The sequence below is a fragment of the Tubulanus polymorphus genome, chromosome 1 (genome assembly GCF_964204645.1).
Source record: "Tubulanus polymorphus chromosome 1, tnTubPoly1.2, whole genome shotgun sequence".
In the NCBI taxonomy this organism is placed as follows: domain Eukaryota; kingdom Metazoa; phylum Nemertea; class Palaeonemertea; order Tubulaniformes; family Tubulanidae; genus Tubulanus; species Tubulanus polymorphus.
Window position 1 is genome coordinate 7,317,225 of NC_134025.1, and position 21,998 is coordinate 7,339,222.

Genomic DNA, 21,998 nt, shown 5'->3' on the forward strand with positions numbered 1-21,998 from the left:
TCATAGGTCCAAGTTAGCCAGACTTTGATAATAACGTATATTCTTGTAGTTTTCCCGTATAAAGTTAGTCATCATGTATAACCAAGCAAGTAAGGATTTCACTTGCGGCAAGATCAGCATCTATCAATACATCAAATCTATAATAACCAAAAGTAGAATATCAAGTAAACCACAGTCTACAGAGGTAGGTAATGCACATGATATCACAGCCAATCCAATCTTATTGGATGTAAAATGAACTATAGATGTGTGACATACGTGTATAACTGCTATCTGCTAATGTAAACTGAGCTTTTCAAAAATAACAAACTTACTACGTATGTATGTTAGAATTTATTGAAATAATAGCTTCTTACTCAGAACATGCTGAACCAGAACATAAGAAACAAATATCCAGGGCTGCCAACCTCGGATCAGTAACAAATTGAAATTATTTCAGTAACATTTTGTTCAAATTAATTGGTAATCAAACAATGAGACGCTCAGTAACATCTTTTATATTTCTGTATGCATCAAAACAAATCCAATCAGCATTTCTCGTTAAAAATAGTAACAAATATTGAAAATCAGGAATAGTAGCAGCTCTGAATATCTAGAATATGAAATGAATCAAATCACTGAATCAGCGATGGTAATCAAATGAGTTTTTAACGCAATTGCAATTTGATGTCCATGTATTCTTTGTTAGATCAGAAAAATTAGGTATAATTTCCTTCATATATCAATTAGTAACTGGTATGAACAGATTTTTGTAATATATGCGGGCAAAAACAATATATTTGTAACACACAGTTCACGGATCAATTTCCAGCGGTCGATATTCTTAATATTCAACTGATATAAATCGAGTAACTCATTTTGGGTATATTTCAAGTGCAAATATGTTTTTATGATGTGAGGCCAAAGTGAGAATAACTTTTATTTTTGTATACATATAATATGTGACGATATTACCTAAACACAAGGAGCCTATCGGCTTATATAGCTCCGCTGTGTGATTCGAAGAAATGGAAGCTGCATACCTAGGCGTGCCACTTTTGGCCAAATCCAAAAAGGGCTCTGTACTTTGTAGGTATTGGTCCATAGAACATTCATACCAATTATGGACTTGATCTGATTAAAAACTTTAGGACTAATAGCAATTTGAAGGAATAGAATCTCCACCCTCAGGGGCGCCCGAACAACCCTTCAGTCACAGTGGAGCTAAAAATCATAAGCAATGAATTCCATCTTTCATTACAAATTATATACAAAATTTCAAGATATTCACGCAATTAACTCCAACAACATGAAACAAATACATCTACCATTACAATTTATGGCATTCTTCTCTATTCTAAGCAATTATTCACATTTATTTTCCAAACATGCATTTCCTTTTTCACAGTACCGGGGTATTCATATTTTTTACAACATGCGAATACATCTGAGCCCGCTTGGTCAGATTCTAATTGAAGTCACAGTTGGTCATCTTGGATAACATCATGACCTACTCAGGTCATGTGATAGGTCATGCCAGTTGACATGAAATATGATAAATATTTTGGTCATACAAAAAAATGCTTGACCACCACTAAGACACAGGGGTATAGCATAAGCCCGAATGGCCTTCAGCAAGCGAGCTACAAATATAAGTCCAAAGATATTTTTAAACAAACACTGTGTACATCACGGCATTAACTCATACTTCGTAGTCAAATATTCATCCGAGAAGCATCTCTTCAGGGGTCAGGTACTTCCATTTAATAAATATGTATTTTGACTTTCTACAGGAGTTTCTGATCATCTAAGGATAGCAACTTCAGTGGCGTTGGAACTGCAGCGGCAAAAGCCACGGCAATAATTTACCAAACAACGTTTTTTTTTTATACTATGTTTTTGACAAATTGGAGTAATTTGCTTCCAACGCCCCTGAACTTAACCCACGCAAGGGTTCAACAGATTTAAGCTCCCAACAAAAACAGTCCAATCTCAGTAGAACGTACTGGTTTTAACCTTTGTGTTGTAACATTGTGTTGTAACATCTTCATTTATAACACTGGATAAAGTACTGTTATACAGAGATTTGACTGTATCGAAATATTTCAAATTGTTGGTCAAAGGTTTGGAAGAAATACAAGATGTTTAAAAAGATGTGAATATTATAAGAATGTGATAGATGATTGAAAGCCAATGAGAAGACAGTTTAGGTAGATAGATAGATAGAACCTACAAGATATGGCCTGACCCAACTCCTAAAATACCATAGCATACAATACAATCATATCTCGATACATCACCAACATGGGGGATTTGTGATGGTTTATTGGGGAATTGATAACACGAGTTCCTGAACCATTATGTCGAAGGTTAATAGTAACCTATTTACCAGTATCTGTTTCAAATGACCTCAGAGCACTGTTCTTCAGACTAACAACATAAGTAGTCAGTAAATATATGAAATAAATCACTCTTAAAGCAGAGATACAGGCGTTTTGGATTTTGAAAATTGTTGGTGATAAGCAAGGCTGGCGGTGTATCAAGACATGACTACAGCTTTTTACCCAGAAGATGCTTAATTAGAACATTAAAACAAATATCTAGAATACAAAATGAACTAAATCACTGAATCAGCAATGGTAATCAAATGAAATTTTTAACGCAATTGCAATTCGATGACAAGTAATGAGTTGATTTTTCAATTTCTTTCACAGCACTCTGGGTAACGGTAGAATGCCACAATTCCTCACACATGTTACTGTAGTTAGTATGAATTAATGTAATCGATATACAATGCTAGAATGAAATATCATTTTCAGTCAATAGCAGCCAAAAAAGACAGCGATTTTCAAAGGAGCGTTAGGGTATTGAGCTATTAAGCTTAAAACCAGCTAGAATTAAAGTCGCTAGAATTTACGTTAATGATTTGAATATTCATTGTGGAGAGAGTACATGAAAAATGTCTGTTTACAATTATAGTTCTTTTCCAGAAAATCATACGCGATTATTCAAGGAAATCTGATGAAGATACTATGCTCTTAATATAATAATAGTAAGCTAAAGTAAGAATACATACATAGTATTTCATCAAGGTTTGAAATTCTTTGAGATTACAGAAGAAGGGTCACATAGTAAAAGCAACTTTTCTCCCGAAATCACAGAGGATTTCAAACCATGTCGAAATATCTTATGAATCCGTACTTCGAAGTTGTAAATTAAGGCTACACTGGAGTAAATACCAGTACGTGGCATGATGAAACAATTGAAAACATAAATGCATGAGTGTCTGTATTCAGACAAAATCATTGAGTGGATTACACAAAAAAGACTAGCATTGCTTTCAGACCAACACATACCCATCTCCACAAATAAATATTGTTCATAAATCATCGAAACCATGACTGCTAAGGAGGATCTAAACCCGTAATGTCTACTTTTATTTTAATGAACATGCAATCATTCTTGATGTATGTTTCACCTTTCTCCAAGATATCATGTGAAACAAACCGGGGGCAGCCAGATGCAATGTTCATTTCAGACGTCGGTCGTCTGAAACTCGAGCTTTCGCGGTCAGGCCGAAAAGCATCTTGCAAGTGACGATTACGTCGCTCCTGATCAAGAATGATCAACGTAACTTTCTGTGTGAATGGCCACTGTAACAACTGATCATATTCGCCGCGCATGATAACAAAGAATAATGACAGGTGCGTGCCTTTTCCCATGCCATCGCCGTTTAAATATACCCGAGCGCACATTTTATACCCGTGCCGACTGGTGTAAAATGGCTGTGAATAAAGAGATAAGCTCTTTCCATCTTTCGCTTCTTTCTTGCGACGTTTATAGTCCTTGATTTTCCACAGTAGAATACCATCATACGTAGCTGTCTCCAGAATCTGATACTGCAAGTCCATTTCGCTTATTTGTAGATCATGCAGCCCAACCTGTCTCTCAAGTGCTTGAAAATGATTATTGAAGTTGTCTAAAAGAATGATATGAAAGATGCAATTGCAATGCCGAAAATGGTTAGATTAGTCAATCACAACTAAGTATTAGTGTTAAAAACATTGGATACATGATTGAGGATAATAGAACGAAAGAAGTAAAACAAACCTGGTAAATCAGACCGACTGTTGGATGCAGCATTACCACCACTACTTAGAGACATGAATTGACTTTGCATTTCCTGAACAGACCGTTGCACCATTAGCATGTTGCTATCCACAGAACTAACTTCTTGACGCATGTGTCTCACTCCTTCTTTCAATTCATTTATTTGACCCTCAGTTATATTCTTAAACAGCAAGATCACAAATATTGTAATACTTCCACGTATATAAATAAAAAGATGCATAATGGTAATACTGCTTTGCACAATTTGGACAGCTGAGAAATAGGAAAGATATTTTGCATAATCAAATAGATTAATAGATGAAACCAAGTAATCTTCATTGCTTATCAATAAACTGGTATGGTAGGCCAATATTTGAAGTACATGTAGGCCTACATGCATTAGGTTTGTTGAAAAATTAATCACCTTTGAATCATTTATTTCTTCTACTTTGCTTTGACACTGAGTAGTAACCGCATTCAGCCTACTTAAATCATTTCTCATGATATCTTGATTATTCATCATATCCTATGTGAAGAGCAAGTTATTGGGATGGTGTATTTCAATAATGTTAAAATGGAAAACACTTTGAACTTCATTTCTTTACCTGGTGTAAGGTTTTCAGACGAGATATCACAAGTCTATTTTCACCAATAATGTTTGCCATGATCTCGATATGGTGGCTCGCACCATCGTTTTCATGTTTTATCAATTCTTCCCTTGTACCCTTAAAAAAAATACCTCATTTATAGCAAATAAACGTTTACTAGCAAGCACAAATCTATGTTTATTCTTTTTAGTGAAATATATATAATAATAAGAATAGTTGAATTAGATTTATATATTACATTTCTATGCAATAGGTTAAATCATGTTTTTGCCAGTAGATGTGTAAATGAGTGAAAGTAATGATATCAGGTGAAAATCAATGTGCCAATATTGTGCAAAGATTTGAGTTGAAAAAAGGATAAAAATCAAAAGGTATTTATTGAATTCAGCAGCATAGCTTAATAGCAGCATGAGTATATTTCGGTATATACAGCTGTCCTTGAAAAAAATATCTATGTCCTAAAAACTCTTAACATAAAATACTTTTTGAGTTAATGAATCTACAGCTTCTACCTAAATTTAACCCAAGTTTAGCTTAATTCTTAGTGCAGAGGTTCTTCAACAAGATTCCAGATATACATGCTGTTTTTCTGAGGAATGCAAGGATTAACAAACTGGACATTAGCTTTTACATTTACCAGAACAAAAAGCAAAAATGACCACAAACCAGATGGGAAAGGTCCATAAGATCTAGGTTAATCTTCTGAGAGTTTTGGTTTAAATCAGGATTGCCAATATCTGGAACATAGGTAATATAATGACCCCAACACACTACACAGAACAATCATTCCAAAAACAGAATGATCATTCCAGAAACAGATAGCATCTGTTTTTGGAATGATCATTCTGTGTTAACACGGAAAAACAGATGTTAATCAGTAAAGGATAAAATACAAACTTTTTCTAGGTTTTCCTAAAAGCTGCGATCACACAGACGATTTTGCCTTGGTTAAACTGGCCCTGGCCGGACCCAAGTCAAATTTTTCCCATATCAAATGAGAAATCACTCATTTGTTTGTGAAATGCTATCATAACAATGTTGTGGCGAGAAGTCACTTCTAGCTACCATTCACATGGAATAATTTGACCTGTGCCATAATTTGGCATGGGCCTGGTCCAATGTTTTGGTCATGCCAAATCCAGTTCTTGTCGAACAGGTTAGACCCACTTGGCACCGAGGTGAACAGTTGGTCCAAACTTGGGCCCGGTCAAAAACTCTTGTGATCGTGGCGATAGACTGATTATTGAATGACTAAATCATTAACCATCAATCATTGTTGGGATAACCACCACAAAAAACGACAAACCATGGAACAATGAGGTTAGTTTCGACATATTTGTGGTGATGGAAACATTACCCAGTTCATGAAACCAAAATGTAGTGTTAAGTATCTGTTATTTAAGATATCTATGAAAGCACACAACATAATGCTTAAGAATCTTAATTAAAAACTAATTAGACATATGTATAACTGAACTATACGTGGTTTGATCAAATAGGAAGCCTTTGCGCATATCTATAAGCCAGAATGCAATAGAAAATACAGTAATCAATATTGTTTTCATTCAACATGCTCGAGCTAATTTACGTCAAGGATTGGCAGGATTATCTTGGCATTCCAAATACATCAAATCAAAATATCATAAGTTAGTTGTGTGGTGTAAGTGCCTATTTTATCCAGACAAAATAAACACACCAATGCAAAGTTGGATTAGACATATAACCACTTCCAATACTGAACACCAGTGATGTACAATATATAAATATGCAGAAAGAACTATTCCTCGGTAGCTAGTACACCTTGCACTTACCAAATATTCACAGCCAAAAGAGGCTAGTCTACAGCTTTCCTTTTTATTTGGACATACCTCCATATGTTCCTTTAACTGAAACATTCTATTATTTCATTACATATTATCCCAAGAACAACAAATTCTATAAACCATACTAAGTACAATAAAGTCATACATAAAAAGTGGTTGAAATCATTCGTACCTGGTCATTTTTATATGTTTTTGTCGAGCTACACCCAAATGGGCAAACTTTCATTTTCTCTGAACAGAGTTCTTCGATATGATGCTGAAATTGATTATCATTTAATACCACTAGTCATTATTAACAAACCTAAAAGTTCCATTGAAGTCCCAAGTGGACTGAAAATTCATTGCCGCATCTGCTATGACACTCAACTTCAAAGCATCTGGCTAATCTTAAGACAAATGATTTATACCAACTAGGGGTCCAGGGACACCATGCCCACTTGGGAAATGGTTTCAAATGCTCAACAATCTAACAATTTCAATATTCAACGCCCCCTGGTGACCATTTACAAAAACCAACGACCTTGAAACTCACCAAAATCATAGAACATGTCAGCAGCTACGATTTTGTAATTGATTGTGATAACAAAATATGCCTCGTTACCAATTTAATATGGAAATACTAAGTCATTCTACTATTCAACGCCCCCTGGTAACCATATTCAAAACCCAATGACCTCGAAACTCACTACAATCATAGAACATGTCATGAACTACAACTTTGCAATTGATCATGGTAACAAAATATGCCTAGGTACCAATATAATAAGGATATACTAATTTATTCTACTATTCAACGCCCCCTGGTGACCATATAGAAAAACTAATGTCCTTAAAACTCACAACAATCATAGATGATGTCATGAGCTACAACTTTCCAATTGATTGTGGTTACAAAATATGCATAGGTACGAATATAATAAAGAAATGCTAAGATATTGTATTATTCAACGCCCCTGGTGGCCATATACGAAATCCAATGACCTTGAAACTCACCACAATCATAGAACACGTTATTAGCTACAACTTTCTAATTGATTTTGGTAGCAAAATACGCTTAGGTATCAATATAATGTGGAAAAACTTTTTCCCACTTACGAATGAGTACTGGTGACACCAAGATGGCCGCCAATTGCGTCATAATTGGCTGATGAAAAATACCTGTCTGAGGTATAAAACATCCCTTTCCAAAGAATACCCATCACAAATTGCAATGAGAAATGGTAAACCAGTAGGAAGCTACAGGACTCAGAATTCGGGCAAAAATTAACATTTTTGGGCACTAAAAAGGTCATGGGACGGCCATCTTGAGTCCGACCGACCCAATTTTTGTTTCGTTGATGGGCCCTGGGGGGATTCATATATATCCGAAAGATCAAGGTAATTGATCGAAGCGTCTTCAAAATTTCCCTCAAAAAGTTCAAAAATGTGTAAAAAGTGCTGATTTTGGCGAACAACAATGGCTGCCAGTCAGCCATCTTGATTCTGACAGGGCCAGTTTTTGGGCTGAAGATGTGTCTAGGGTAGATACACGTGTAACCCAAATATCAAGACGTTACCTTGAAGCGTCTTCAAAACTTCCCAAAATAACTGGATTCCGTCTACGGACGGACGACGGACGAAAAGTGAATGCAATAGCCCGTTGGGACTAAAGTCCCAAGTGGGCTAACAAGTCTACAATTAGGTTTTCTACAGCAGTTCCACGGTTGCATTAACAGCAAAATGGTTAAGCAGTCACAAAGAAGTGACAGTGGTCAATGAATGATTTATGTCAGATATGCATGGCCTACTGTAGTAAATTTTTTGTACATCATCCAGTGTTCGTTCCTAAGACTGGTCATTATTTCAACAACATGTAAGCTTATCGAGTGTGTGTGAAAGAAATAAATGTAACAACATACAGCTAGGCTTATCGCCTTATATGCTTCATTGCAATGTGGACACACAACTTGGCGATATAAACAGTCGTCTTCTGTATGCACATGTAAATCCTTTCTCAAGATGAGCTCATGGCAACCTTCCAACCTGTTCGGACACGGAACACGAGTGAATTTACACTTATCATTGTAGTGAGCCTGGAATGAGATCAAGATTTTAATATACTGATGGAACAGTTAGGGCAAATCTTTGAAGCATTTGACTCCATACAGAACTCCATCTCACAATTAACTAGTTAGCCTTTCTTAATGACTCCTATGGCGCTGAGAAGCAATTCATCCGTTTAATACATGGTTAGATATAGGCTAAAGTGGAAATAATTCAGATCAAATTTTATGAGGACATTGATTTAAATCAGAATGGATTTATACAAAAGTAATTACTACATTATCAATAAATCCAAAGATGATCAACAATATCATCTAAACCATGACCAATACCCTGGATCAATACTTACTATCTGTTCTTTCCAAGTCATCCGATCCTCGCATCCTTCTGCTTTATTTTTACAATAGACTTCAAACTTTAAGATGTCTTTACGAGCTGGGAAATCATCTGTGACCTAAAACAGAAACGATAACTTAATAGATAACCCTTGTTTTATACCATACGAGATCAGTGAAATAGGCAAGAGAACATCTAATGAAAGAACTCTGAAAAATATCATACATTAACAACTTCCATATAAATCGTTATATAAAACATTAGATTATCATCATTTCTAAAATCCAGCCTGCAATTCATCAGAACACCCGTTTATAACATATATAAGAGATAATGAAACAAATACTGGGGAAAACTGGCTAGTATTAATAGTGGGAAGTACCAACGTTGATTTCGAAATGGGGAAAACCCACTTTTACTATCAGTTTCCTTATTCAACTACACTGCAGTGCATCAATTTAATTACTTTTTCGGAGGTATTTATACCAATAGGCATAAAAGAACATTTATTACAAATGAGAAAACTCGCACTGCTAATTATTACATTCGGTATAGGCCCATTTCAACTCAATCGATCCCTTTATCATCACCGAAAGACTAAAGAGCATGTCATAGGTGTTCTATACAGCAAGTCTCTACAGCAATATGCCCTCCCTACATACGAATGACATCACAGGCAATGGTCCCGTGCAACTGTGACCCAAGCACTAGAACTAAATCAACAGGATAATTTATGCGATGCACCTTGCAGGGAGGTGCTCCTGGTGTATACTGAGTTTATTATTCGAGTTCTTGGTATGTAACACTCACATTTTTCTTCTTAAAGCTAAGATTCAAACAATCTTCTTCGGCATAAGGGCATGGTCGTGGATCTTCTTCGGATAGGAATTCATGCAGACATGACTTACAAAACCTGTGGCCACAGGGAGTCTGCATTGCCATTTGCAAGACCTGAAAACCAAACAATTTGGGAAGCATTATACTGCAAGAATAATCAGAGGTGCAACTAATTCTCACAACTCAATTATTTTTCTTTTTTCATTCAAAATATGACTAGAACAAAAAGATTTCATCTAGTAATGATTAGACTTCTTTCAAACTTTGTCACAGATGTAAGCTTACAGCAGGTGAAATGGAAAAACTACCTTTCCACAGAGGAGACAAACATAGTGTTCATCAACTTCTTTGGTAAACTCTGGATTCTGAAATTCAGGAGGGAAGGAATGCAGACTCGATGTAGGAGAATTACCAAATTCCTGGCGGTTGCTCATTCCTTAAAAAAGAAGAAGCGATATTGTAGATTAAACTGAAGCGTATTTCTTATAGACCAACTGCAATCTAGAAACATTCAATCTGTATGAAAATAAAGATGAATAAATCTTGTAAAAATATTACGTACAGCTAAAAGTCTTAGAGCAGTACTTACCTCAAGGTACAAATATTGTCAGTACCGGTAGTCTCCATTAGGGCATACTATGGATCAGTAAGATCACAATATCCGTGATGAAACAATAAGTCTATATATAAAAATACTAGAAATATTCCGGGTGGTTTGTACCACCTTTCTTCAGTCTAAAAAGTCCATTACTAGTCTGAACACCAGGATCTTGAGGGTTACCCCCAGAACAAACACACCAGCTAGATCCTATACTCCTGCTCCTATAAAGGCCTTCATAAGTGGATATGTTTTGCCAATACAGCATCATTATTCTAGTTAAGACTATTCTGCCAATGGCTAGCCCATCTGGTCTAATGGTTTAGCTAGGCCCAGGCCTACCACATTTTAAAAGTTTTAGTGGGCGAATTGGTGTAGAAATAGCCAACCTTCTCCATTAATAAATCATTCCCAATATTCTTACCCTCTTCTAAAGCCTATCCGCCTTCCTTCTCGTCTCATTTTGTTGGGGATTTTTTCACATGACTAAGTAAGTCACATTTAAATTTTATTAGTCAGTAACCTTTCTTTCATAATAATCAATCAGTGAGTTTTATCAGATTATGGTCATGGGTGAGTGATTCATGCGTGGTTTTCAGTGATATCTTCTAATGAGTTTCCTAAAATCGTTGGTCCTGGTATTAAGCTTTTATCCTAAAACGGATGGGCTCTTTGAAAATATCCGATCGTAAAACTATTAATCATAGACTGGTAACTGACGACGGCTATCATGATGAATATTATTAGATTGAATTGAATTGCCCAGTCGACCCCGCGTAGTATATAGTATAGTTCAGTTTCTATGACACGACGACACAGCAGATGACTCACTTATTTTTCATCACTTTACTAAGCATATCCTTTTTTGTCATATATCGCTGATTATCAATGCACATTCCTGAGGTACAGAGTCACATCAGCTTTCACGCAGCTAGGTGGAATACAGGGTGGGTAGATTTTAGGGGGCCTTCTTTCCCTCCTCAGCCATCTTGATTTGTTTGGGGTTTTCCCGCCGAGTGCGCATTACCATTATAATATTGGTGGGTTGATAATTTAATTGAGAGCTAATTAACTAGAAACGGGGCAATCATAGTTCAATCAATGACAATTATATTAAATATAGGCCTATCTGTACCAAAATGGCTTAACCAAATTCAAATTCAAAATGACTTTATTGATCCTTAATGTGACAGAACATTATTGGTGAATGTAATACAATAAAGTAATATATAAAAACAGACATACAAGGTATAATACAGCGATTACAGGGATTATAGAAATTATAATAATACATATAGGTATGATGATGGAAGAATGATGGATATTATATGAAGATAATATGAGATGATAGATATTATATAAGATTAAGCTATATACGTAATCTAACAGTTTATCAAGTAGTGAGTAATATATAAGGTTGAAGGCAGACCCTATATATATTGGGATGGGTTCAGATGGGTTTTTCTTTGGAGGCAAAGCTTGTTGACTTGTTGAGAGGATATGTTGCCTATTTCACTGTCATTGTTGTTATATGCAATTAGGAAGAGGAATTTTTCATTATCGGAGAGTTCAGAGAAAGGGAGAGCGATATCAGTTATTCGTTCAAAAAAAGGTATACGGGTGGAACAGAGTGTTGGGCAATGGACGAGAAAGTGCTCTTCATGCTCTATGGATGAGCTGAGGCACAGGGGACAGGTTCTACATTCAGGAGCTATAGGAGGGCGAGTGTCGGCCTTTTTCTATTTGAAGGGAATGGCTAGAGACTCTGAGTTTAGATCTTTTCTAATTGGAATTTTTGATGAAGATAGTTTTCAGGATAGAAGCCTTTCTTAAACAGTTTGTATGTGCGTAATTTAGGTGTTTTAGTAGAATCATTTATGAGTGAGCCACTGGGAACTATATAGGGATTGAAGTGAATTTTTTATAGATTTGGATGAGATTTTAGAATGGCCCTGGCTGGTTAGTCCAAATGTCTGGCATATCAAGACATGAGAGAGTATTTTTAATGCCAGCACTCCAGTTGTGGGTGGTAGCTCTAGAGGAATTGGGGGGAGTGTGGGCGTTTTGTAGATATTCAATGTAACAGATTCTAAGCCAGAATTTGACGCAGCGGGGTATGATAGAAGTAAGGAGGGGGAATTGGCCGAGATCACCTCTTGTTGCAGCATTAGAGGTATGCCTGTTAACGCCTAGGATGAATTTGTTAAACCGAAGATATGGTTCTTTCTAAGTCCCCTGGTGGCAGTTGCATGAACTAGTCTGTCGCACATGGCTAATTTTATGAAGTATTTGCGACCCAGATCCGCCAATGAAGCACCAGGATCCAGTTCTACTGTTGTGACAGTGATACAATACTTTTATTTACAGAAAATGAGGGAACAGTCTTGAAAGAGCTGAAGTATTATTGGGGTGTAAGAAATAGATAGGCTAATGATGAATACTAAGAAGACGTTTAGCTGGGTTAGTTAACAAGTCTGTTGACTTGATCTGCATTTAAATGATTTTTTGTAGATTTTCCTGAGGTGTTTATATTTTTCTAGAGTGATGATATATCTGATGAGGAATACTGGGGGAGTAGTAAGTCAAGAGGGTTCAATTTTGATGAGGTACGTAATTAAAGACAATGATTACTCTTTCTTTTTAGCATTTTAGAGCATTTGATTTATGCCTTCATTTGGTTTTATTTAAATCCCTTTTGAATAGGCAGCTCCAGTTCCACTATGAGTTTTAACTCCCAAGTTAAAATTAGTTCATTTTCAAAGAGGAGTCAAATCTTAACTCAGAACTGTAGAACTCGCAGCTGGGCCTGATTCAATAAGTCTTTGATTCTAGTATCCTATATAGTATGGTACCTAGGATACTGAGGTCAAAAGATTTTTGCGTCGGTTCCCTGTGGTGGAACTGGCAGCCCATGCCAAGAGGCTGATCTAGGGGTTGCACCTAATATGCCACTTAATGTGACCCCTCAGGACAACATAATAGCTGCAAAATTTTCTATCTTTTAGGATGTTGCAGATCTACGTACAGCTAAAAGTTTAACAGCTGGCAGTGTTTTCGACAATGATGATACGGAATTGATCAATTGGGATGATTCAAAAGTTGGTGAGTGTGACATTTTTAATGAAATCATCTATTCCATGTAGATTGATTTTCTTGCCTTTCATGTTAGCATGTATGAATTGAGACTATGAAAAAAGTACCGGTGATGAAAATGCAGCATGTTTTGTATAATATTTAATATTTCACCCATCATGCTCAGTGATACTGTGTATTGTGATTATTACAGAGACTTCAGCACGATCAGTCAGATTTGTTCAGAGAGGATCGGCTAGCTCAGCCAGGACTTCAACTTCAGCCCCACAGAATGTTCATAATCGAGGTAAATGGGTTTGTAGCAAATATTCCCTGTTCTAATACAGCACTAGTGGTCTACCATGCAGAATCAATGCAGATGCTTTGAAGAATGCCATAATGAAATGTTCCTGGTGTATGCCTACAACCTTTTTGATCATCTGTACCGTAAGGAAAAATTTATTTCATGCGCTTTGAACCAGATTGATGTATTAATGATTTCAACCACACCTAATTTAATTTTGAATTTTCATTTATCCTATATCTTAAATAGTTTTAAGTTGTTGATTTTCTGATGATTTTCTACCCATTATTTATCAAGCACACAATTCAGATTCGGCACCACCTGCAGGATTTAGCTTCCCAAAAAGAGATACAACCGGCATTGAAAGCTTCATCGATGGTAAATTTTCAAATAAGAAATGATACACGTATGATAATTGACAACTTATGGGAGAATATCTTGATGTTAAACATTGAGTCATATCTACATTGATTCTTATTATTTCAAGGAGGTCCAGGTCAAAATAAGACACCTTCGTTAACTGAATTAGCAAAGCTCGAGTCACAAAATAGAATCCTGCAAAGCAATGCACAGGTAACGTTTATTTCAAGGGACTCGTTGGGATGTCCACAGTTTAGGGAAATTTTTGGTGTAAATAGATCTTAATCTTTTTTATCAGGCTGCAAAATTGGAGCGTTGGTCTGCAGTTCCTCCTGATGAAACAGTTAGACGTATATTACGAGGTCAGGTATGTAGGCCTACAATGTTTTTGATTTAGCAAAATTTGTTCAAGTATTATAAACATCTTTAATAATAAAAGTTCACAGATATATATTGTACCATCTTTCTGTTTTATAGCCTTACAATCTGGAATTGTACAGAGCACTGCAAGAGAAGTTGGCCCTGCTAGACGAAGCAATCAAATGCCATGATGGCAATGCTATTACTGCTGTAGGTATAAGTGTCAACCCGATAGAAGGAGAGAATTCCCAGAGAGCGATGTATTTTCTATCATTCTTGCATTCTCTCCATTGTAGGCAGTTCTATTTCTGAAAAGCACAGTTAAGAAGTCAATATTTAATCGTGAAATGATGTTGCGTCCACAAGCTCTGAATCAGTACATCAATTTTCTCACTCAAACGAACAGCTTCAATGACCTTGAGGATATTCTTGGGTACCTTCATTACTCATTTTCACCAGAATAACTTTTTACCATAATGATAAGTAACTATGCCTAACATATCTTGAAAGTTATCCCTGGGGCTAAATCATTAATCTAGGTGATAACTACCCCAGTATGTGTTAACAATAAGGAACAATATGGGTAAATAGATGATTTTGAGATATATCCTGAGAGAAAATGTACATTATTTGAACTACCTTTATGATGTCCCAAGTCAGGACTTATGATATTGATTATACTAGTTAATGAAATCTTCATTATGAATATGCCTACATATTCAAGTTAGTACAAATCTATTGCAGAATGATGGGCCGTATTGAGGAAAGTGCGGTAAGTTTCTGACGTAAAGCTTTCAAAAAACAAGTGATTGGTATTTAAATCTACTTAAATATTGGTCAATTTTTGTGATGATCTCATTGCAGATGTTGAAATATAAGCAAGCAATATCATCAACAAATGCAGAAACAAAGAAACGAAACCTTGAAACATGCCTACGGTAGGAGTCATGCGTTTTTCTTCCCCAGAAATCATAAGCCTGCATAGTCCAGATCATTTAGGAATGATGAAATTCATCTGATTTCTGAGATATCCAGATTAAGAATTGTATTATATATTCTAGATAGGTTTAGTAAATGATCTAGATCTAATTAAACTCTACGTTTAAATAGACTTCTTTTGTTTGTTTTTCAAATAGAACACATTTCCAATCATCTCCGGGAATTTCTTTGGAGACGAGGCTTTTACAAGAACATGTATCACTGTTGGAAAGGCAACTTCCTGTTGAGGTATTATACAGCTATTAAAACTTATTGAAACAAAAGAAGGAATTGAATTTGATTGTCTTGTTATTATAAGTGCAAACCAGTGAAATTCGGAAATTTGAATAAAAATGTTTTTAGGATGCTGATTCTAAGGATGAAAGAGAAGGCAAGAATCAGATGTTTAAGGAATATCCTAGGGCTGCATCACTAATAAACATGCCAGTTATTACTACATTGTATTACTGTTGTTTCTACCACTATGATCTTAGTGAGGTAACTATTCCAATAGAAATCATATATATGCTGGTATTTCTGAATTTCTACTGAATATTTCATATGGTACACTTTGGATATATCCCTCCTATGGTATAAACGTCGGTTTAGTGATGTTACATCATGTATTTTTCATTTCAAGGAAGCTATCTTATTTGTTTTGCAGAATTCATTTGCTAGTCCACTGTCAATAAAGAATCATCATCAGGTAGAATTTTTTTTTTCATTGATTTATTGATACTTAAAACTCTTGTTACTTGTATTATTGTTAATGCTGAAAAGAATTTTATACTTGTATTCATTACTAGTTCAATGTCCATGGTTTAATTTCTTTAAATAGTTGACAGATAAACAGTTTCTATGGATAGCCCTGAGTGCAAGGTCAAAGTTACGCAGATGGAAGGACGTTGAGAAACTACTCACTACTAAAGTTAGAAACGTTTTGTTTCATAAGTTCTGAAGTACATTAGTTTCACATGTTCAATATTTTGATTTGTGAATTTCGTTTTAGGGAATGTTTGGCACAACGAAAATGAAGGCAGTCATAGGATTCGATAGGGTGGTAGATGTTCTTCAAAAGACTGGTGCCCCTACCGATGTAAGTCATGGGTAGATTTTGTGTGGGTTTCAGTTTGATGGTTGAAACTAATGGGTATATGGTCATGAGGATGAATATTTACGTGATGGCTAGGAAAAAGGATGGATGGGCTTGAATTAATGGATATAAATTTGTGTTTACTTTCAGGCATTGAGTAAATATACCCGGTTGATCGATGATCCAGATCTACGGCTCGAAATTGCGATTAAATGTCGTTGTCACCATGTAGTCATTGATGTAAGTACAGTACTATATGACTGTTAATTCCTTCCTCCTTATGACTACCCGGTATTTTCTTGCTGTATGTACGATGACTAGTCATTGTTGATTTTTAATCTTCAAGAATTTCATGTCTCATTTTATTTCAGACCTTTGTTGCAATGAAAGATAGAGCACAGATCGAGTCATATAAAGCCAAAGTATTGGAGCCACATACAGAGGAATTTTACTATGCACAAAATGCACTTAGCAATTCAGTAAGTGTTGTTGACACAGATTGTAGATTCATAAATACATGTATACTATTTTTTACAGGAATATTACTCAGTGAAGTTTATGTTTTGTATTGCAGAGCATAAAATGGAAGAATTAGGATTTGGTATTTCCATGCAAAGAACATTCCCTTCTCGAAAAGGTTCACCAGCCAATGGGTCGATCGTCCATGAACATTATCGTGCGCTAATTATTGTGATACAGCTTTTGACAAAATCTCTATTAACTCCTGCTCTTGTAATGATGTAAATGGAATTTGAAGATATCACTATAGAATGTATGGCTATCATCCGTATTAAAAAACTGCAAAAATACAAAATCATATAACTGACGAATTAGTTGGTTTACTTATTGTTAAACTAGCAATGTTGCTATATTCACATCATTCAGTTAAATCAGATTATCTACATCGATTGTTATTTTCATAGTTTATTGCATAAACATACCTAAGTGTGTATACCGTTAGCTTGAATATTTATTGTATTGATGTTTTCATGTTTATACATATATATATGTGAATAAATGTATATTTAATATCATAAGATATGCTGTTTTGTGTCTGTTTTTACTATTTTCATTAACTTCAGTTAAAAAAAGGGCACATCCTGAAGTAGGTACCCTAAAAATACTTGCATTTTAATCCACTAACCAGAACGCCCTTTCTCGTCCTACAAGGCACGTCATAGTACTGCTTATACAAATTTGCTGCCACTTCGAATTTCCACTGCTAATTAGCCAGGTGCTTGGATGGACACTAGATTTCATCACGTTTGCACCTAATTATTAATCGTAATTAGTTACAGTTTACTTATGTACATGTACTTATACATTCAGTGCACCTTCCAAACTTCATCAGTACACATGGCACTTAAGAGGATGTGACTTGGTAGTAGTAATATCCGGTAGTTCAATGGGTGTGGTAGCCCTTTGCTTAGGTGGACACATAGCATAATCAAACCTGGGAGAAAAGTTGCCAACCATCCTTGATAACTCGGACATTCCCTTTTTCTCGGTAACCTCTTATATTACTTCCTATTTCCTTATTGTCTGCCTGAGAGTCTCGTTAATAGTTGGTCCTTGATTCAGAAATCACAGGCTGGTTCATCATCTAATTTACCTAAGACATGGCATCAACACAGGCGTGTGTATATTAATTATATTTTTATTTTCTTATAATATAGAAGTAATGGTACATATTGGAGAACTGGATACTGAATAAAATGTGTAGTACAACCTAAAGTTTTGTCAACATATGAATTAAGTCGAGGATCTTCTTTTTCATCGAATTTATTATGTGTAAGGTTGCTTATATTACCATCGAAAATGATATTTGCAGCAATATCTCGTCAGTTTCTCAAATCTCACCTCTCACTCTCTATCTAAGCTTTTTCATTTTTCACATCAATCTTTACAAAACATTATTGTAACATAGTGATAGCAATCGATTGTTCATATAAACGGTAAGAGCTTCATTCAGAAAAGAGCTCGGGTAATATGCACCAATGGTTCTTACATGACAAATTATATATCATATACGTAAGATGGCATACGGTTTTCATTTCATGTAAGCAATATCCATCGCAGTCACAAGGGAACAAAATCTAATTTGATATACTAATTAATTGGGAGTGAAGAGAGATGGATGATAATTACGAGTGCCAATTTCGAATGAAACCTTCTATGATCACAAGCTAATCAATGAATTTATTCAATTTCATCCAATTTCAACTTTGACAAGCGGATTGTATTGAGATATTTATGTACACAAAAATATTTATACATAGAACTTGTATATATTATATGAAATGTACAAATTACAAGGCTGAAAGGTGGAATGAGAAAATATAACGGCCATACATTACATTACACAATCACAAGAAATCTGTGTCCTAATGGTATAGCACAAATATAATCGAATTCGTAATTACCTCTATTCAAAGTCAAACAGATTAATGATACAAATTGAAAACAATCAAAAATGCTTCTTCAAATAACCCTTTTGCACATGTGCTAATTTCTATACCTTATCTAAAAAGATTTTTGTTTGAAATTCATTGCATTTTGTGCACTTCATTTTCCACACAGAAATACTAAAGCTTCACATAAACTTATATAACTTGTACAGCTTGTGAGACTGTTCATCAACTTTACTGCACATCTTGGCCCAGGTAGACAGATACATGATACATCATGACAACAAACTAAAACCCTTACTAAACATTACATTGACCATTGATCTTTTAAACTTCATGAACCCATTATCATTTCAACTCAAAATTTATTGATACATTTCACAATGAAATTAAATACCTGTCAATATTTACATATTTCTACCAAATTGCTGATGCTTTTCTTCAAATGCTCAGACTCTTCCCTATAATGTAACTTCTGAATGTATTACAATTATATACAACGTGATAATTTACAATTTTACTACTATAGTACATGTATATTGAAAAGCATCCTTTTGTTGAATCATTTGTACATCAAATTCTCAAAAATAGTTATAGAATGATTAGATCTAATGAGAAATTAAAGCGAATTCAGTACATTTCTTTTTTCATGAAGCAAAGGTATATTCAAATCATACTGCAAAGAAAATTGACCCTGTTACCTCTAAATATATCCTCAAGCAGTTTACAGCTCTCAAATCCCTGATGGATTTTTCGATAGAATCAAATCAAGTCACGGCAACCATCTAGGGTAATAGAATTATGTTAAAACTTAAATGAAGGCTTGACTGGGAATGTCACCAGTAACCAGCAGCACATTTCACTCAATAAGCTGATATCAAGATCAAAAATTGCACTCACATTTTTTTAAACAATTACTTCTACAAATCACAAAAATTTTATCAACATATTGAGCACAAAGTATAACATACTTATTGCATCACAAAACTGGCCACATTGAGCTGTTTTTTTAGGCCCCGCGATCATCAATTCAAAGCATTCATCTATAAGCTTTAACCTTTAGAATAACCATGGTTCTTGTCATAACCAAAGACTTGATAACAATAAATTCGAGTTCAGAGCTCAGAATTCAGGGGTGTTTGAAGATTCTTGCGTACATATCTAACAAGATTCATTCTTAATAGCAATACAGTATAGTATTCATATCAAAGTGTCTACATGTACGGATGCTGCTGAAGATAGACTCGGATGCATCTCAACAATCAAAACCATACTCTTCATTACCTATAGTTATCACCATTTAGTGCCACAATACAAACACTAAAGCTTTACGGTGGTTTACAGGAGAGTTAACACAATGTCTTACCATCAGTAGTGTGGAGGTTTTTGACACAAGGATTATTACACCGAATCTACAAAGTACATATGACATGCAGCAAATGTTGCAGACCCGCTCTTTATACGTGTACACGTGAAATGTAGTCACAGAGACATTTTGGCTTTCTGACAATATTGAACATAAGCCATATTTCAAATCATTTTCTGTAAACTCAAGAAAAATCCTTCGCACGTTGAGTGCAATAAACTGTTCGTTCCCTATAATTGGGGCGGCGGCTTATATGGATTATACATGGTCGAATTCTCTTTGTCCGCGAGACTTCTTCGGCGACGCCTTTCCTTCTCCATTTCTGCCATCTCTAGTTCTTGTTGCATTTTCTTTGCCAAGTTGATTTCGGTTTGGTAATGATTGACGACGTCGACAAGGTGAGCATGTTCATCCAATAAATCTTCGAATTCCCGACGCCTTGCCTGTGCGGATAACTGCGAGAGATCAATCAAGAAAAATATTAATCCAATGCAGGCAAAAGACTTGACTCATATCAGCAGAAAGATCATCATTCTAATCTATAAATTCAAATGCGCGAGCCTTTGAAACTGTAAGAAAATCGCAGCGAAATGTTCTGATGCTAAGATGAAAGCATGATAAACACAGATGCAAAGCACAGTGCTAAAGCTGGCATTCATTTGATGAATAGTCTGACAATTCAGGATTGTCATATATCAATTTCCTGTGAAACTAAGCCAGCTCTCTAATAGTGACTAATCCCTCGCAAGGATTCTCTATTTTGACTAGAAATTTAATCAACGCAACCACAAAGTATTTGTGCATGGAAATTACAACATGTTCAATCATAATGAAAGATGATGAGAATTGATGAACATCTCCGCTGCTGCTGCTGCAGCGCGTGTGTGTACCATCCCGAGACCGCTGAGAGAGAGCTGTGCTCTACCACCAATCATATATCTATTATATTCAATACGATGCAAAGTCCCTTGAGTAAAATCAATTTCAGGTGCTTCTCTTCGACTGGAAGTCGCAAGATGGAATTATTTGCAGATAAGATACTTAGACGTCAAGCTCTGAGCGAAGAGTCTGCATCAAAAGAGACGAATGATCTGAAGATTTATGCGAATGCACATTAGTGTACAGCCTTTTCTGGCAGCTTAGAGATGATATTTGATGAGAACGCCAAACACAAAAACTAATTTCGAAAACAGCCTTAATGTTATAGCACAGCAATGACACAGATAGCGATTGTGTCGATGAAAGAATGCAATACTAATCAAGCCCGATTCAATGCAGGAAAAAATTTGTCAACATTTGAAAATTTCAGATCAATACTAGAATGGTATTCACATTGAATTATATAACAAATATGATTTCATGATTTTGGGCAATAAATCTGTTTGTAGAGACATATATATAATTTAATCAGTGTTCACTTTGTTATCATGCGAACAAAACTAGAAAACACCCAGATTGTTTTGATGGACTTACTCGTATGATTTCTGTGGCAATTTCTGACGATCTTCGTTTTTGTAATCGGTCCGTGATTGATTGACGACGACACCGACCATATGGCATGGGAATGTCTGCAATTAAACAAGAAACATCGGCGATGACATAACGAAATAAAAGTGTGGTTCAGAATGAAACTAGCCACCCGCAGGAGTTGCCATTAGATGATAATGAATTTTGATATTAGCTTTATAACTTCACACTACAAGCATATATATGGTCGACGGAA

General features: G+C 35.4%; 3 protein-coding genes across 13 annotated transcripts in view; 1 reads left to right on the top strand and 2 right to left on the bottom strand.

Moving 5' to 3' along the window:
• Positions 1–324: 324 nt before the first annotated feature.
• Positions 325–11,304, bottom strand: LOC141915325 (TNF receptor-associated factor 3-like). 3 transcript variants are annotated; one of them, XM_074806814.1, is made up of 11 exons: positions 11,166–11,304; positions 10,045–10,172; positions 9,710–9,850; positions 8,913–9,017; positions 8,419–8,592; positions 6,693–6,776; positions 6,509–6,583; positions 4,695–4,814; positions 4,514–4,615; positions 4,090–4,270; positions 325–3,958 (listed from the first exon to the last, which is right to left on the bottom strand). In XM_074806814.1, exons 2-11 carry the CDS (start codon positions 10,168–10,170, stop codon positions 3,384–3,386), a joined length of 1,683 nt encoding a protein of 560 aa, XP_074662915.1. In that variant the 5' UTR covers positions 10,171–10,172; positions 11,166–11,304; the 3' UTR covers positions 325–3,383. The 3 variants fall into 3 exon arrangements, with proteins under 3 accessions (XP_074662915.1, XP_074662916.1, XP_074662917.1); XM_074806815.1 differs by having other exon boundaries at positions 10,759–11,171; XM_074806816.1 differs by lacking the exons at positions 9,710–9,850; positions 10,045–10,172; positions 11,166–11,304 and adding an exon at positions 9,125–9,332.
• Positions 9,532–17,457, top strand: LOC141915326 (spermatogenesis-defective protein 39 homolog). Of its 9 annotated transcripts, none has more exons than XM_074806821.1 (20): positions 9,532–9,694; positions 12,702–12,794; positions 12,875–12,940; positions 13,340–13,436; positions 13,621–13,713; positions 14,008–14,088; positions 14,198–14,283; positions 14,369–14,437; positions 14,548–14,640; positions 14,727–14,863; positions 15,175–15,202; positions 15,295–15,368; positions 15,567–15,657; positions 15,772–15,906; positions 16,073–16,114; positions 16,247–16,336; positions 16,418–16,504; positions 16,652–16,741; positions 16,873–16,980; positions 17,076–17,457. In XM_074806821.1, exons 2-20 carry the CDS (start codon positions 12,765–12,767, stop codon positions 17,094–17,096), a joined length of 1,518 nt encoding a protein of 505 aa, XP_074662922.1. In that variant the 5' UTR covers positions 9,532–9,694; positions 12,702–12,764; the 3' UTR covers positions 17,097–17,457. The 9 variants fall into 9 exon arrangements, with proteins under 9 accessions (XP_074662922.1, XP_074662919.1, XP_074662920.1 ...); XM_074806818.1 differs by lacking the exon at positions 9,532–9,694 and adding an exon at positions 11,108–11,237; XM_074806819.1 differs by lacking the exon at positions 9,532–9,694 and adding an exon at positions 11,140–11,281.
• Positions 17,458–18,190: 733 nt separating this feature from the next.
• Positions 18,191–21,998, bottom strand: part of LOC141906143 (uncharacterized) — a 33,589-nt gene continuing 29,781 nt past the window's right edge. The window contains exons 12-13 of the mRNA XM_074795359.1: positions 21,749–21,843; positions 18,191–20,730 (exon numbers count right to left, since the gene is read on the bottom strand). Of these exons, the coding sequence (XP_074651460.1) occupies positions 20,506–20,730; positions 21,749–21,843 (320 nt within the window). The 3' untranslated portion in view covers positions 18,191–20,505. The remainder of the gene's footprint in view (positions 20,731–21,748; positions 21,844–21,998) is intronic.